At 37.8% G+C, this 16,944-nt stretch overlaps 1 protein-coding gene across 3 annotated transcripts; it reads right to left on the bottom strand.

The window, feature by feature from the left end:
- Positions 1 to 1,761: 1,761 nt before the first annotated feature.
- ARRDC3 (arrestin domain containing 3) lies at positions 1,762 to 16,177 on the bottom strand. 3 transcript variants are annotated; one of them, XR_001378347.3, is made up of 8 exons: positions 15,256 to 15,942; positions 11,232 to 11,313; positions 9,261 to 9,408; positions 8,171 to 8,273; positions 7,584 to 7,840; positions 7,076 to 7,238; positions 6,649 to 6,841; positions 1,762 to 4,499 (listed from the first exon to the last, which is right to left on the bottom strand). XR_001378347.3 is itself a non-coding variant. In XM_001504616.7 (8 exons), exons 1-8 carry the CDS (start codon positions 15,533 to 15,535, stop codon positions 4,443 to 4,445), a joined length of 1,245 nt encoding a protein of 414 aa, XP_001504666.1. In that variant the 5' UTR covers positions 15,536 to 16,177; the 3' UTR covers positions 1,762 to 4,442. The 3 variants fall into 3 exon arrangements, 2 of the variants coding, with proteins under 2 accessions (XP_001504666.1, XP_070089405.1); XM_001504616.7 differs by having other exon boundaries at positions 6,649 to 6,803; positions 15,256 to 16,177; XM_070233304.1 differs by lacking the exon at positions 9,261 to 9,408 and having other exon boundaries at positions 6,649 to 6,803; positions 15,256 to 15,929.
- Between the last annotated feature and the right edge of the window lie 767 nt (positions 16,178 to 16,944).

The following is a 16,944-nucleotide window of genomic DNA, read 5'->3' as shown; positions in this document are numbered from 1 at the left end:
AATAATGGCAAGATTATTTTTCATTTATTAAGTGCCCCCAATCCTCAGCACAGTTACAGCTGAGGAGTCATGAAAACAAAGCTGCCTGCTCAGCGTCTCCCTCCCTTGCTGTTCTTTGGCGTGCTGCAGAGCTTCTCAAACTTCGTTGTGCTTACAGTCACCTGGGAATCATGTAAACGGGCATCTTGTGTCAATATTCTGGGCTAGATCTTGATATTCTGCTTTGCTAACGAGCTCCCAAGTGATGCTATGGCTGCTGACCCTGGACAGCACTTGAAACGAGAATATAGTGACCTCTTTTCTCCTGTCTTCTGGAAACAGAACTCTTTCTGTTGGGAAGCCCATTCTGTGTGGCATGAAACACAACCCAAGTATTGGCCAATCAGAATCTCCCCTAACAAGTGATCTGGGGACTCCAGATGGCATTTCTTCCCTGAGTTCTGAAAGCTGGGTTCATCTTTCCTGGCCCACAACGTGAAAGAATAAGGTGGATAGGAAAGAACAAGGTGAACGTGAAAAAGCGTTAAGTGAACAGAGATGAGACACAAGTGTGTCCCCAGGGCATTATTTGGATTTCTAGATCCAGATGTGCTTAGTATAAACCATCCCTCGAATTACTAGTTAATACAGTTTTTTACTTAAGCTAGTCTGAGTTTCCCTCTGATACAATCGAAGGTTGTGATAAATACATTGAGCTCAAATATTCAACAAACCATAATTAATGATGAGTATAGATGATTTAACGCAAAAGCAGAGCCAGATAACTGTCAGTTATGTAACTTGAGACATGTACTGAACTCAATCTACAAGCATTCTAATGCAAATTTAGAAGCAACGTGGTTAATTTCCAGTGCTATGATGATTGACTTACAGCACCGTTTGTTTACCTAAATGTGTGTAATAACCTCATGCCTTCATTGATGACAAGTACCTTGGACAACTACTTTTCTACTTTGTAGATGAAGAAATCAAAATTCACCCATCTTGTTCAAGGCTACATCTAAACTCACAGAACCCAGAACCTAGGTCTCTCCTTCTCAAGCTATAAATCCTCTTCCTTCAGTCATTTTTATTCCTTATTGTATTAAGACATTGTGATTGCTGGCTCTTAGTTAACCAGGATGCTAGTCTACTTCTGTAAAATTGACTATAAATCTGTGAATGTCTCTTTGTAACACTTTCTTACGCGTAGGTACATTTGAGAATATGGGAGAATCATATATATAAATTGATAGCTTATTCATGAACGTATAAACGTGGAAAGAAGGTTAAGTTCTAAATGTGATTCCAAAAGTACTTCTAACATTACAAATCACTATAAAATTCAGACATTCTTTGAGAAGACTACGTCGTTTTAAAATTTAGAAAAATTGTGTTCTTGTAAGATTAGAATAATTAATACGAGGTAAGTTTTAAATTTAGGTGCACTTGAAATACTAGAAACTTGGACACATCCCAGTGAGAGGGAAACTGGTACCTGAAAGTAAAGCTACTTTACCTGGTTAAGCTTGATTCACATATGACTGAAGTTTATATATCTAACTTATGTTTTATAAAAAAGCGTCCATAACTTAATTTTTAAAACAATGATAACTAGTATTAAAAATTCCTTTAAGCCTTCAGTAATTTTCTTTAGTATAGAGATCTAGAAACAATGCTTATCCAGAACGACTTAAAATAGAGTTTAATTGTAGTCTTCATAGTGTTTGCATGTATGATGAGCTACTAATATGACCAAGATTCAAATAAATCTCCAAACAATTTTACAAAAAAGAAAAAACAAAACACTTTATTTTCCACAAGGAAGAGCAATAGGAAAAATTAAATCATTTCCCACATATTGTTTTCTCAAAACAGAGCCTACAAGGACATATTCAGCACCAAATAAAAAAGGAAAAAAAAAAAAGAGAAATTACAAACAGCCATAGAATATAATCTATAAAGCAAACATTTAATATTGCACTTTGTTTTGCTAACATTTTGGATTTTACTTTCCCTAATTGAAAAATCAGGAATCTATCTCGAATACTGGAATACAACTGTGAACCTCACACCTTACGTCAGGAATTGACCAATATTTAGAAGAGAGAAAAGTAATGCCTCTAAATAAGAAAGTAATGAAATACTTTAATGGGAAAAACAAAACTTTATTTGATAAAGTTTTATAGATTTAAAATTTTATCGCATTTTATTTTGACCCAATGCCAATTATCAGAATATTGGTCATTCTTGCCTCATGTGTTATTTATAAGAGTATATGGTGATAAGTATCCCAATGCTATGCATATCAACAATTGTTCCCTAGTCAGACATAAGAGAGAAAAGAAAAGGGATTTTCTGACAACCCCCCCCAAACAAAAATAAAACCACCAAATGCCCTTTACGCCAAATATTCCATTAGCTTCTTTTGAGGGGGACATTCACAAAATGATTTAACAACAATAAAAAAATATTTCACCCCCATTTCCTTATTATCTAGTATTAGTTTGCTACGGGAGCCCAAACCCTTTAACCGAATCACTTAAAACGCGATTCATTTTTACACTGGGCTTTCTTCACCCTGTCAGCATTTTTCAAACATGAATTGTCTTCCATGTTTTCTTAAAGGCCACTTATGGAAAAGCCTATTTGTTTTGTATGAAGCTTTAAGACAGTATTTAACCAGGTCAAGCACCAAGCCAGAGTTACTATTATTTTCAGCCACTTCATTAACTGTGGGGTTAAATGGCAGCACAGATGTAACACCCATTTCACACATATGTTGCAACATCAGAGATGCTGATTTTCATTAAAAACACATCAGAGCTGAAATCCTTTTAAAACAAGACAATCAGTACACTTGGTACCTTGGAAAATACAGTTTTAAGTGTCATCACGAATGCTGGTATATTTGTTATGAGCCAACTGTAAATTATCTTTAATATAAAATATAATTTACTGATGTGATCATTCTTCCTACCTTATCTATATATACTCAAAGGGAGTGATTTCTCACGTTTAGCAAAATGTTCTTTAGGTAATGGAAAAAAAATACTTTCATTTAAAAAAACCACAAAAATATAAAACAGTTATTACTCTGGCACACATTCTAGTATTTTGAAGTTACACACTTTTAGAATAAACTTGGGTTTTCAAGCTCTGTCAAGCTTGAGCAAGACAGGAAATATAAATTGAATTCTCTAACCATAACCTGAACATAAATATATTCCTGCTCATTAAAATACTCTTCACCAGCTAAAACGATTTCCAACATATGTGTCTTGGAGGTAATTAAGTAACTCTGTATAAAAATAAATGCACTTTCATCTCCTCTCCAGTGACTGGAAAACTTCCATACTTTTAAAATAATAATAAAAATAACTAATTTTTAAGAGCAACAGCCCTTAACTCTTTGCTGGTGCCTGCCATACTGCCTTTCTTTACTCCATTCTTAGCTCTGCTAGTTTCTTCTTATATGTAATGATAAAAAGGGAATGCGGGTGGGTTATCACTTTTGTGTATGTCCCTTTTCCAAATTTCCCTCTCTAAGAAGTCAAACAAACGAAAAAATAACTCAACAGTGCAACAAAACACAAATAGCATTCCAACAGTTTGGCAAGTGATGCGTTCACCTGAGATTAAGTGATTTTAGGCAGTCAGTAACAAAATGCTGCTTTGCTGTAATAGTAGAAAGGCAACAAATTCTTAAAAGAAACCAAGAAGGTGTACAATCTTGACAAAGTCTCTTATTAGCTTCCTCCTCTTATCTCTTTTCCCATGTATCTGTTGCGTATCTACTACAGTAGGCTGCAAAACATACAGCAAGAAGGATTGGCTTGAAGGCATTTGATGTTTGTAAATAAATCCAAATAGGATCCAAGCTGAAGAGGTGATACATGGTCAGCCTAGAAGGACAATTCTGAGCATGTGCATACGCAAGTAAAGTCCAGGCTATATTAAATAAAAAAAAAAAGTCAGTGCGTTTTTCTCATGTTACAGTTTTTTCAAAGCTTTCTTTTGTTCCTTGTTGTGCTGACCACAAACAAGTTTTAAAAGAGTATCAAGAGTCTGGCATAAATGGAAAAAAAAAAAAAAAAGCTGTAGTGACATTGAACTGCACAATGTAAGCATTGAGCATGTGCAAATTTTCAAATCAGAGGAAATCATCCCTCTTTACAACGTGATGTCTTGACACGTATGACCATAGGCTAAGAAGACTGCTCTTAGTATGTGCCAGTTTGAAAGGAGAAAAGCTTAGATCTTCAAGCATGTTGGAGCAGTCCCAGAAATGTTGCAGAAGGCTTCTAAAGCATGATCACTGGTTGGTTCATGTATTTGCCATTTCTCTGGGCAAAAGCAATTCCACTTCCTCTGAAAACGTGTCTCCAAGATACTTCTCTGTCCTCAGCCGGGAAGAGATACAGTTCGGAACCCACATCAACTTGATTTAACCAAGCGTTCCTTCAACGAGAGGGGCAGGATGGTCTATCATCTGCTGACTGATCAGGATTTGGATCAATCTAGAAAGAAAAGAGAAAAAAAAAAATCACAAAGTTATTTAATAAGGTCTAGTAAGAATGCAGCAAACGACTAAGATTTTGAGTACTAGTTGAGAAATGTAATCAGAAAGAACATACACAGCTTGTATGAGGGGGACAGGGTAATATTATTATCTCTAAAGTGCCTGATATTCAATTAGTAGATTAACAATAAAATTTATAGAGATTTGCCCAAACAGTTCTCTTTCACAAAAGCTAATGGTAAAATTTTATCAGAGAATGAAGTTCCACTCAGCACTTAGTAGTACTTAAGACTCAAATACATGATGGAGAACATTTTCATAGCAATGGTCTCCTTTTGTAAAGTATCCCTTTCATTGTTTTACAGAAAAGTCAACTCAGCTCTTCTCTAGACTTTGGGAAGAACGTAGTTGAGTAAACAGTGTTCTTCTTGCTTATGTGAGGTAGTAACTCAGGATGTAAAACCCCCGAGGGAGCCTAGGAATAATGTGTATCAAGAAATAGCCACGCTGAACCCAAAATGCTCTAGAGGCTTCCCACCTTCCCTATCTCTCAAGTGCCTTTCATATGCACATCCACTTAGTAAAAGTGACTATCTCTCTCAGTTGCTTCTCAGGTACAAAGAGAATGGGCACAGGAAGGCAAATTGTTGGGTTTAAGACATTTCTTTTGCTGAAAGATCTTTTGGACAAGACCCATTTACTTCAATTTAAATGTGCGACAATCAGAAGTATCTCAGAAACTTTAAGTAAACACATTTTTGAAGAAAAAACGCCGAATAACTTTTCCTTTAAAGACTGTCCTTTAAAGAAAGAAAAAAGTAAAAATTTAAGATAGCTTTTCCCCTCCATGTGCCTAGATGTTACTTAACTAAATCACACCCTGAACCACTTCAGGGTTTTAAAAGTTTTTAATTCTATTATCTTTAGCTCATTTTAAAAGGAGGAAGAATTTTATGACAAATTGCTTAAAACTGGATACTTCATTTGCCATCTTTTAAAATGCACATTGGACAGCCAGAAAGCTTCAGATCAAATCAGAAATGATTGACTTAATAAGCAAGACAGAAATGTCAGAATAAAAATGTAGTAATAAAATCTGTAACTAGGAAAACATTTTTAGCATCTAATGGACAATTTTATAAACTGGAACAGTGGAGTAGAAAAATTATGTCTAATCAAGAATTTGCAGGAACAGATTCTGAACATCCTATAATCAATGAATAAAGTGGATCTAGTATTAATCACATTCAAAGGAAAACTGACTCTTCTAGTCACAGTGTTTGGTACAGGGGGGAAAGCAATTTGTTGAAGAGTGAAATAATCCCTCTTATGTTTTATTTGGGATTAATATTTCCATCTAAGATAGTTCAAATATATATGTATTCTGAAGCATCCTGAAATTGCTGGCTATCCCCCCACCTCCTCGCCTTTGTACCTGCTGTTCTTCCTGCCTGGACCGTCCCTACCTTTTGAGGACTACTAATCTTTCAAGATTCAGCTTAACAGTCATCTTTCTCAGGGATGCCCCCCAGGTTCCCAAGGCCCAATAAGCTGCTCCTCAAATGAACTGTGCATTCCTATTACATTGTTATGTAATATTTTGCTTCTAGTTTGTTTTTCCCACCAGCCTGTAAGCTTCTCTCAAGTAAGGGTCATGTTTTATTCACAGAAGTGCTTAGTTGTCATCAATATGAGATGAAGAAAAATAATCCAACAGTGTCAGCGCATTGTTTAAGATGTTATTACAAGTATGTTATTTTCCCCTATGGCTGAGAATGTTAAAATATGTGAGAATTAAATTAGAAAAAGATGATGAATAAGATAAATTCTAGCTATTTAATGAATGCTTGCAAAATGCCAGTTCTACTGATACTTTAAAATATGAATTATTCCTTGAAATAGCATTTTGCAAGCATAAGGTTAGATTGTTACATTTATTTTCCCAATAATGTAAGTGAACAGTCCTACTTCTGGGTCAAATTTAGTAGATATTGACATCCCTAATCTAACTTTTCATCTGTCGTTCTAAATTATTTGTTTTTCTATTAGCATCATGATGACCAAAATCTAACTGTACTTTTAAGAAGTGTGCAATACTGTTTCCCAAGAAAGCCAGCTCAATTCACAACTGAGGAAATGACACGCACCTCTGAATAAAGAGGTGGAGGCAAAAAGCGAAACTCCTGGATATATGCAAACAGTGGTCCTTGAAGTGCTCTCTCAAAGTCATCACAAGCACTCACGGGTGCAAGATTGTTCCGCCTTTGTTCCTCTGTTACCACTTCTGCATAGCTGGGTGGTGCTGAAGGAAAAAGATACACGCAATTCGAACAGCATGTTCTTATGCATGTCAAAATACACAGAATAGTAGATATTAAAAAAGAATGTCAAGGTAAAATAACAATTATTTGTTTTATGATCAAAACTAGGGGGATATACATTTTAAATACAACATTAGGGGCACATCTACTCTCTCTCTCCAATTATAGACAAAACTTTAATCATAAAATACAAGCAAATTTACGTTCTTGAAAATAATAAGAGATTAAACTTAGCTATGTATTATCAAATTACCTTCAGGTCTTTCAGGTAGGGATAAACCAAGCCAGTTCATATTCATGCTACACTGACTGCTTACACTTGAGGTTCTGCTACCAAATGGATGTAAAGGAATGGTACCGATGACAAGTGGCAAATTAAGAAATAAATCCATAGCTCCAGGAATATCCACATATACCTAAAACATTGAAAGGAGATGTTAAGTTTAGAATCCCAAGTACTAGTTCCTTTTTTAAAACTAATAACCCAATTGTAATGTCATTTGAGGCTCTCATTTATTTCACTTTTTACTTATATACACGATATACAGGAAAAGTTTCTCCATTATGTACAATACTATATAGTACACATTTATATGTAAGGTGAAATTGGTAATCATAATTCAAATTATATAAAAATTTATATATATCATACATGGAATATAAAATTTAAATCCTCTATGTAAGACAAAAATCATATCCTTGTGACTTGAAGACTTAAACAAAACAAAAACAACAAAAAACCCCCTCAAATCTACACATACCATTAGTGAATATTCCACACGGATTATACTACAGTCGAGGATAGAGGGAGAAACTGGTGGGATTTTCAGCAACTTGCCGTTCCACGTCTCTGTCTTTCCAGACGATAACGATTCCCCGCGCAGGTTCGCCACCAGCTGTTTTACTTCCTTCATTTTCCCTTTGGCATAGAAGGCCTGTGTTTGGTAAATGGCTGCCTTTGGCACCACCATTCGGGAAGAGCAGTTCTCAATCTCAGCAAATATCTGAATTGATTCACCTAGAAGGGGAAAAATATATCTACTGTTAAACAAACAAACAAAAACCGAGAAAAACCCGAAACAAATGTAGATTCTTAGGCTAAAACTTGAAAGTTCAACGGACTACGTGGACGGAAAGCTTTCCTAAGAATGGCAAGTAACTCAGACTTAGAAAAAAAGAACTACTCATTTACAGCAGCTACTTAAAAAAGGAGACTGGACAAGCACAATTTATGTTACTTTACCAAAGGGTTCTGTATTGTGTTTGCATTAAGTAGAAATATTGTAAATTTATACACAAAAGCTAAGTGAAGAGGATAATTTTTTATCGGAATCCACCTCACACGTACCTGGTGTATAGCCCTTCCTTTCGATTTTGGCACTTAAGGATATTGGGCCTGAGGTACAGAACCAGCAACAGAGAGTCTTTTCTTTTGTGCCTGCTTGGGGTGACTGTAAGAAATAAAAATAGAGAGAAAAGATCAATGTACGAACTGGGACAGTAATAGAATGTTTTAAAAACACAATCCTAAATTCTTTGAGAATTTAAAATTAAAAGCAACGTTGCATTTCTTTCTGTATCTAACCAATGGCTTCTGAATTATACTATTATTTTTGTCTTTATATAAGTTTCCATTCATTAAAGAAAAAAGGGTACAGGGCCTTAACACCACATTCTACAAACATAGTTTTAGCCCATGCTATCTACATGTACAGTAATTAAAAATGAACCAAACAAAAAAAACCCTTTCCACATTCCATTTAAACTGCCTTAAAAAAAAAAAGGCAGCTTGGAAAGCAACTTGGTTATAATCCCAAATGTTAACATCTTTGAGAAGGTAAAAATCAATATGTAAAAAAGGGAAAACTCTTTTTCAAGATTAATTCTTATTTGCTTAAAGATGTTATCATTTGTTTAAACCAAATAAAATTTTTGGAGCCAAATCTGCATCTTGTGAAAAAATGCAGTTAAGAAAGATTTCTTTTAAAATAGAATTAAGCTTTTTCATGAAAGTGAAATCTCCCCATTGTTTGACAACTATCCCTATATTGGAACAATGCAATGCAGTACAAATTTTAATTATGTTATTTTCACATTAAGTGATATTATCTTATAATAATTGATACTGCTGCTCCTCTTCCACCAAAATTATTGAGGGAACAGATCTATTTTTTGTTACTGCTGTTACCTTCTGAGATATTTCAAACCATACAATGGTCTCACTTTTAAAATTTACTGTAAGTTATTATAATATCAGAAAACATGAGCATATTCTTCAATAATGTGTGTGCTCTTGACTGTATTTTTTTTAAAAATTAGTATTTTTGGAATTTAAAAATAAAACTATTTTAAAATTATAAAGATTGCATAGTTTAGGCGATTATTCTTCAGTATTTATATGCCCAAAACAAAGAATGAAAAATTCAGTCAATTCTTACCAGTAATGAAGGAGTGTTGATATCTATATGCTCAAAGACTGTAAATTCCTTCTTTAATTTTACTGGTAGAAGCCAAGGCCTGTGCAATTCGGCTTTCACCCAATAGCGCACACTGCCATGTCGGCCTTCGAATGAGGTAGCAAGTGGTCTGTGCAGAATATAAAGGTCAATATATTAATCTTATACCTCTTTCCAATAGTTACACAGTAGGTCATTATAAAGGTGTTACTATATGGTACTGTTTATATATCAATGAGGTATTAAACATATAATTTTTTAAATTTCCAAAGGGATAAGTCATTGGGGAAGAAATCTTCTGTTTCCAAATAACGATAGATGATAGTTAAATATCATAGAAATTTTGCTTAAAAAAGGCCAGAAGAATACACTCTCTTTAAACTCATAAGAGGCTACTTTTAATGCTGGTGGCAAAATTATGAAAGTTTGGAAACGAACAATTCTTGAAAAAGTCAAGAATGTAATTTAAAAATAAAGTTCAGAATAGTTTAGCTATTTCTATTGAGAAATTCTAGACACTGGTTAAACATTCAGACCAAATTCCCCCCAGTGTTCCACTTTTCATTAGCTGGGAATTATTCTCTCTTTTTATAGCAACTAATTAAGAAGGTCTAGAAAAGGCCGAGAACAGTCATTATGGTTTCAAAAATTTCACATTTCATAAAGTCCACTGAAACTGTAAAAAACAGCTTTTACACTTCCCAGTTTACTCATGTTCTAACTTTTTTGGGCCATGTTTTCTAACTTTATAGCTTAAAAAGAAACATTTCTACTGACATTTATGAAGAGAATCAGAACTTTTTCAACTCTCCCAGATTTTATTACTTGTGGAAGGTTTTATTTTAGTGAATTTAGTTTTTTTCATAATTTCATTATAAAAATGCCCAATGTTCACAGTTATTTACAAGGTAGACTGCTAGCTTAGATTCATATGATTAGTACTATTTTTATAACTTTTTTTTGCATTTTAGACTCCTGCATTAACTTGTATAACACGGAGAAATAAAATGCAGTATTTATGTTAGCCTTCTAGAGTTTATTTTAAATGATCCTGGTTTACAGACTGAATTTTTAAAAAATATATTAAATTACCTCCATCCTTTGAAAATATTCAGGCCCAGTATAAGCCTTATTGTATTCACAGATTTAAAATATTTCTCCCAGAAAGATTAGCTTAGGACATTATATTCAAAATGATGTTCTCAAGTAAAATGGTAAATGGAATACTCTGAAAAATACCATTTATGAACTCTATCCACATATAACAACTCAAGTAATAAAATGAACAAAAATATAGCATAATATACAGTTTGCACTTGATAAATTCTTATGTAAATTTATCCTCCAGAACAACAGGCACAAATGCCACTTTGCATGTTTCAATATCCGTTAAAGGCATTATTAAAAAAAAAACTGTATATGCTCTTCTAACAATCTGTTAGCACATTAAGAATATCCCTTTCATTCTAGATTCCAAGCCTTCTACTAAGGCTTCTCTGATGGACGTTTCCTCAAGTCCAGGTCACAAGATCTCTTGTGTGACCATCTGAACAGCTCTTTGTACAGAAGCCACTGAACTCACAGTAAAAGAAGATCACTCAAAGTTAGAATATTCCTAATTATTTTTACCTTCTTAGCTAAGACTGATGATAAACTAAGTATTTATCAAATGTTTACTATTTGGCTAGCACGTTCCAATTCACTTATTTTAAATGAAACTATTCAAGGTTAAAAAACTCCAACAATCTTGAACACTAAGAATTGAGCTTTGCTTTCCTTAATTTTGCCACAGTAGATTAAAAAATAGCTTCTTTTTTTCAGTAGATTGTTTTCCTCTAGCAAGTTTCAGTAATGAAAAGGGTTTTTTTTTAAACTAAAAATCTTTAAATTTAGAATATTTAGTTCTAAGAGAATGGATGTTCATGAAAAATGCCTATTACTTGTAATACTTACGTCTGTGGAAGCTCGAAGCTGAATGCATATTCATGCCTTCCTGAATGAATAGTGTTGAAGCCTTCTTCCGAATTATCATCATCTAAAACAAAGAGAAAAAAAAAACAACTCGTTTTCAAACTTTACACACTCCTCATAGTGGCAGCACTTTAAAGATACTCAAATAATAATTAAGGCCACAGCTTTGGAGTCTGAGAGATCTGAGTTGAATTCCAACTCCACCACTTCCTCTGGATAAAAGTCTTCAGCGGCCTCCTCTGTAAAATGGGGATAATTAATCCTTACACCCCACAGGCGGTTTTTTAATGAAAAACGGCCCACACTGTAAAGCACCTGAACCTAATATGGTATATACTCAACCAAAGATTCAGATCTCAAATCCCTCGAGGATGGTATCTTTGTCTCCAACGGTTCACTTACATTTACCTTCGTTAAGACTATATATGAAATGAAAACTGCTCATGTAAACCTTTCAAAATGTCAGTTTTGATACAAAAGACGTCAATGTTACAATTCTAAAACCATTAGAAAAACTTTGTCAAATGGATGTTGCAGTTAAAAAAAAAAGGAACAGTGATTTTAATGTCAGTTTCATGGCTAAAAATAAAAATTCTCTTTTGAACCTAAAATGATGACAACACTCAAGTCCGTCCTAGCAACGGCTGAAAACTTGCTTATATAAAAAATGCACCTTAGATTTAAAAGGCGCCTGCTCGTCGGGAAACAACACTGTCCCACACCCTGGAGAAACGAAGTCTAATGAGGTTGTTTCCAATTTCTAGAAAAAAGGGATGACCTTTCATTTTCTATCAATTTCTTTTGGTCAAATGGTTATTTTCTTGATGGCTCCAAAATAAATGTATTAACAAAACTGGGGGAGAGAATTCTGGATTCAAAAAAAAAAAAAATGTTTTTAGCGTTCTGGCTAGGAAATATAACATAGATGTCTTATTTATGTAATTTTCTCGGTGTAGAAACCTTTATCATTAACCACGAGAGTTGGAGTAATTGGTAGCACCATTTAACTTTTCCCTCACCCAGGTAGGGAACAGACGCAAAAAATGTGATGTTTCCCTTAAACCAAATGAGAAAAGAAAAAATAGGGCCTCTGTGGATACTTTTATTCAAAAACCATGGTGATTCTCTACGATCTCAGTCCTATTTTCCTCGCCCCGTGTGCAAGTCCTCGGAGCGGACCGCAGCCCCGAAAACCGGCTGACAGTTGGGGGCAACTCAAGCCCGCTCCCCTCGAAGGCGCCCGAACTTTCCTCCCTCTCACAGGCTTCGCTCCCAGCTCCCTTTTTGTGCCAGCTCAGCAGTCTCATTGAAGCGAGCGGCGGCCGCCGCGCCGCGGTAAACAAGTGCCGGGCTGTCAATCAAGAACTAGACCGGAGCAGGAGAGGACCGGCCTAAACCGGCGCGAGCAGATCCCAGCCGGCCCGCCCGCGCGCCGCCGCCGCCGCCGCCGCCGCCGCGGCGCGCTCCGCTATACATACGGCATACGTCGCGCGGCGCTCGCGCTCGTGCCCGCGCAGCCTAGCCTGCTGGACGGGGGGCGGGGCCGGGGCGGCGCGGCGCTTCCGCTTTACACGCCCCAGCCGGTGACCGGTTCTATCTGGCTCGGGCCACCCTGACACCTTTACAGTTGCGGCGAGTGAAACTGGGGCGGGGAGAGAGAAGGCAGAAGCCGCAGGAAACAATGAGCAGGGGGCAGGGGACTGTCGCCGAGGCCCCCCACCAGGCTCGGGATGTTAGTATCACTTCTTTCCCTCCTGGCAGCCTTGGCTCTCTCCGCTCAGGTCAAACCAAGGTAGCCCGTCTGCCGGCTGCACAGGTCGAGCCACACGCTTTGTTTCAGCTAAGAAAAAAACAAGCGTTCACAGAGACTACCTGACACTTTGCACCCGAAAAACAGGAAAACGGGGTCCTGCTGACCTTGCCCACCCAAGTTCCCTCTGAATAGGATTGGCAGCTGAAGTCGCGCCCAGGGCCATTCGGCACCTGTGCGGCCAGCCGGAGCGTCTTCCCTCTGCTCTATTGATCTCTGAAATCGTTTTTTTCGGGGATCCTAGAGGCCAAGGTGAGGGTCGACAGAAGGGCATGTGACATGAGCCCCAGGCGCATGCAGAAGCCCCAAGAGTGACGCGAGCCGGGCGGGGGCGGCCGCTCTGGAGGGACCTTTACCGGCGCACGCCGGTTCCAAGCCTCGCCCCAGCCGGCGCGAGCCCACTCTCCCCACCCGCCCGCGCCCAATCCAATCAGAGCCTGGCATCGCCTTAGCAACAGGCTAACAAGCCCGGCTCCGCCTATCGCCGCGCGCCCGGGGCGGGGTCTCGGCAACCAGGCTAGTTTGAGAGGTCCCAGTTTTAAGTCATTGAAACTATTCCAGGCTAAGAGCTCGTCCAGGCTTTGCAGGGGTTGAGGGGCATCTCGTGGGGTGCGAGGCACGTAGTTTTCTACACCATGAAATCACACAGCAACTAATGAAATTGTGTTTGTGCCCCTAAGTGGCTATTCTACTTTAACCGCACTGCAAGCCTCAATGCCTTAAAAACCTTTGTTTCTTAACCATTTTGTAAAAATCTGCAACGTCCAGAAATGTTCAAACACAAACTCAAGTGTCTGCTTTTCAACAAATACCAGGACTGTCATTAGGCATTTACATTTCTTATCGGTGTTAGTGCTTGGAGAGATCAACTATAAATTATTTCAGGATGCAGATTACCTATGTGTAACTGAAAATCCAACTAAAGAACTGATTTCATCTTAATATTTTAAAAAATAACGCATTAACGGTGTAACTCAAAGCATCCTTCTTTCCTACATTGCCTTAGTTCAATCAGTACTTGCTCAGGGAGGTGTATTTTCTAACATTAAAAAAGAAAGTAAAAATGTGCTCTACTCTGAAAAATCGTCAACATTTGAACTAAATGCTGCATTAAAAAGGAGAAGCACAAAATTACATAAGCAGTTTTAACATTATATTCTTCTTGGGCTAGGAATTAAGTCATCGCCACCACCTGACGCGTGTAACCAATCTGCTGAGAGCAGAACGAGCGCCCCTCCTCACCACCCCCCAGAACTGGTCCGAAACAGGATTGAACCGCTTCTAACAAAGGGTGGAAACTTAGAAAAACAAGCTTAGAGTCGTCTATATTTCCACAATGTAACCATTTAAACAATAGATTGAAAATCTCAGGACCCCCTCTCCCTTTGACAACCTTTTATCTCCCTTTTCTAGGCAAAAATCAAATCCAATGTGCCGAATACTTTTCAGTTCTCTTTGACTGGCACGGGTTTCATTGAATGCACGTTCCAAAGTTAGACATGATGCTCGGAAAAGAACATTACTGACCCTAAATGGCTTCTAAAATTGATTTGAAACATATCATAATGATAGATACTGTCTTGTACAATAGAGAATGCTTGATGTAAATTTCTAAAGGAACTGGAAAGAATAGGGGAAAACACGTGGGGTGTTGATACCATATGTCAAAATAAGCCACAGAAACGCTTTATCAAAGAACAACGATCAATTCTCTAAAGTCTTTTGCGTGTCAATATTAAAAATGAAATATACCTATTAACCCACTTAATGTTATTCCATTTCTTCATTGAAGCCTAATTTTTAAGATCTAAGGTTGCAGAGTACAAGGGAAAAATCTAACATTGGACTGCAGCTTTCAGCAATTCATTTGAAAACATATTAGTGAAACTACTGAATTGGATTTAAGCGGAATTTATAAGTAAGGTGCAAATGGACTGCAAGTGCGTATGGCACAGACCAAGCCGGGTATAGAGGTAGTTGAATTAAGTGCAGTTTGCAGTCACTTTGCAGATGCCTGCATGCATTACAGCTTAACACACGATGAATGTCAAGCAGAATCCAAATCTTGCAACTTTGCTAATCGGTATCAAACTGCTGTGTGTTATGCTAGTAGAATTACATTAATTTAGAAAAACTGAAAAGGCACTTTCCCAAAGAAAACAGGTCTAATGATTGCTGAATAATATAAAAACTTACCTCTTTCGTGTCCAATTAAGATGTCTTTATGGTTGAAATATTCTACTTCTTCAGTGTAATTCTGTGTGTAGGCAGTATTAGAGCCGGCGTTTCGAGATTCGGTCCAGCGTACTTTCGCATGTCCTCTTGCATGAATTTTAAGAGATTTTACTCTGATTTCCCCAGTAACTTCTAAATTCACCCTTCCTGAGACTGTATCCCCACTAGAATACACAGGGACATTGCTGTCATTAAGACAGTCAAAGCTTATTGTCAAACTCTTCACCTTTCCCAGCACCATGTTTATAACAAAATCTATAAAAATATAATGTAAGACAAAAAAGTCAAGATCACATATAAAATGTGATCTTCACTTAACACTGATCGATGTCTTTGCCGTGCAAAAAGCTTGCAGGCAGGACCAGTGATTCTTTACAAATAGTTCATTGAGATTTCTTTAAGTCAGGGCAGCAGAGAGGCTGCTGCTCCGCGATCCTGCGAGTCTCAGTGGTCTCCTTACAAAGACGGGCGGTTGGAGGCTGCCAGCTCACTTTAAGAGCAGCTTTGTGAAAAACAACCCCAGCGCGCATGCGCACGCCGCGGCTGCTGTCGGCCCTCCCTGCGCGCCCCCTCCCGCGCCGGGCTCGCTCCTCGCTCGCTCGCTCGCTCGCTCCGGGTACAGTAGGTTTGCAGCTAGGGGAAGAAGGCACGGGGCTGCCGGGAGGCTCACCCTGACTTCTCTGCATTGTGGGCTCCTATTGGTAGGCAGGCTACCGTAAACCCTCGACGTGTTTTCTGGGGCCCCTTACCGAGCACACTCTAAGGGAAAGATGATGGCAGAGAGGGGCACTGGAGGACAAGGGCTGAGTGGGGAGCTGTTTGCAAAGCCAAGTCAGGATAAACTGCTGAGTGACCAGCACGGAGCGTGCGTTACCGGCACTGCAGGGTTTTGCCCACTGCGTGGATGGGAAGAAGAAAACGTGATGTGTGAAGAGAGATGGGGGTAGGGGAGAAACCGGTTGGGCAAGCGGCTGGTTGCTGAGCATAATCTAATGAATTTCAAAAGAAAATGTAATAAAAAGCAGACAAGAAATAATGTTCAGAGACAAGAGCATTCTTGGATTTTTGAAAAAACTAGTGCTTTGTAGTCAGGGTGGAAATGAACTCAGTCGACGGCAAAGGGACCTTGCAAGAGAATACTGTAAGGAGTAAGGAAGAGAAGCAAGTATAATTTAATCAATAGGTTTTGCTTTCTCTTCCAGCTCTTAGATAGCAACGAAAAACAACCAAGTTGTTTGCATGATGACACCAGGGGAAAAAAGGCTTGACCACTTCCTCGAAGGAAGAAAGTCCTTTTTTAAGTCGCCACCTACAGCTAGATTTGCAGGGTATGACATGATTACAACTCCAGTGTCCAGAGGATTAAGAATAGAGTTCGGCCTAAAAAAGTTCCATCTTATAAAAGGCAGCATGACATAGTGTTTTAGCTGACCTAATGTTTACAACAAGATCGAGAAATCGTTGTTAGAAATTAGTGAAGCGCGTAAGGCAGTTTTTAAAAAGCACGATTTGGTAGATAAGTAGGGCTTAATTCTGTAAAACTTTTTCAGCCTTGGGCTGTTCCACGTAGTAATTCTCATAATACATCTTAAAGATAGGTACCTTTTTCTCTACTGTGAACGTTTTGGTAACAAATGACAATGCTTTCAT

This window comes from Equus caballus, chromosome 14, assembly GCF_041296265.1.
Source record: "Equus caballus isolate H_3958 breed thoroughbred chromosome 14, TB-T2T, whole genome shotgun sequence".
In the NCBI taxonomy this organism is placed as follows: domain Eukaryota; kingdom Metazoa; phylum Chordata; class Mammalia; order Perissodactyla; family Equidae; genus Equus; species Equus caballus.
The sequence above is the reverse complement of the archived record's forward strand: the minus strand, read 5'-3'. Positions and strand labels throughout refer to the sequence as shown.

Excerpts from the sequence above, each read along its gene's own strand:
- ARRDC3 (XM_001504616.7), bottom strand. The coding sequence starts at position 15,535 with ATGGTGCTGGGAAAGGTGAAGAGTTTGACAATAAGCTTTGACTGTCTT. Across the intron at positions 8,274-9,260 it reads TCAACACTCCTTCATTACTG|TCACCCCAAGCAGGCACAAA; the intron begins GTAAGAATTGAC and ends TATTTCTTACAG. Across the intron at positions 7,841-8,170 it reads AAGGAAGGGCTATACACCAG|GTGAATCAATTCAGATATTT; the intron begins GTACGTGTGAGG and ends TTCCCCTTCTAG.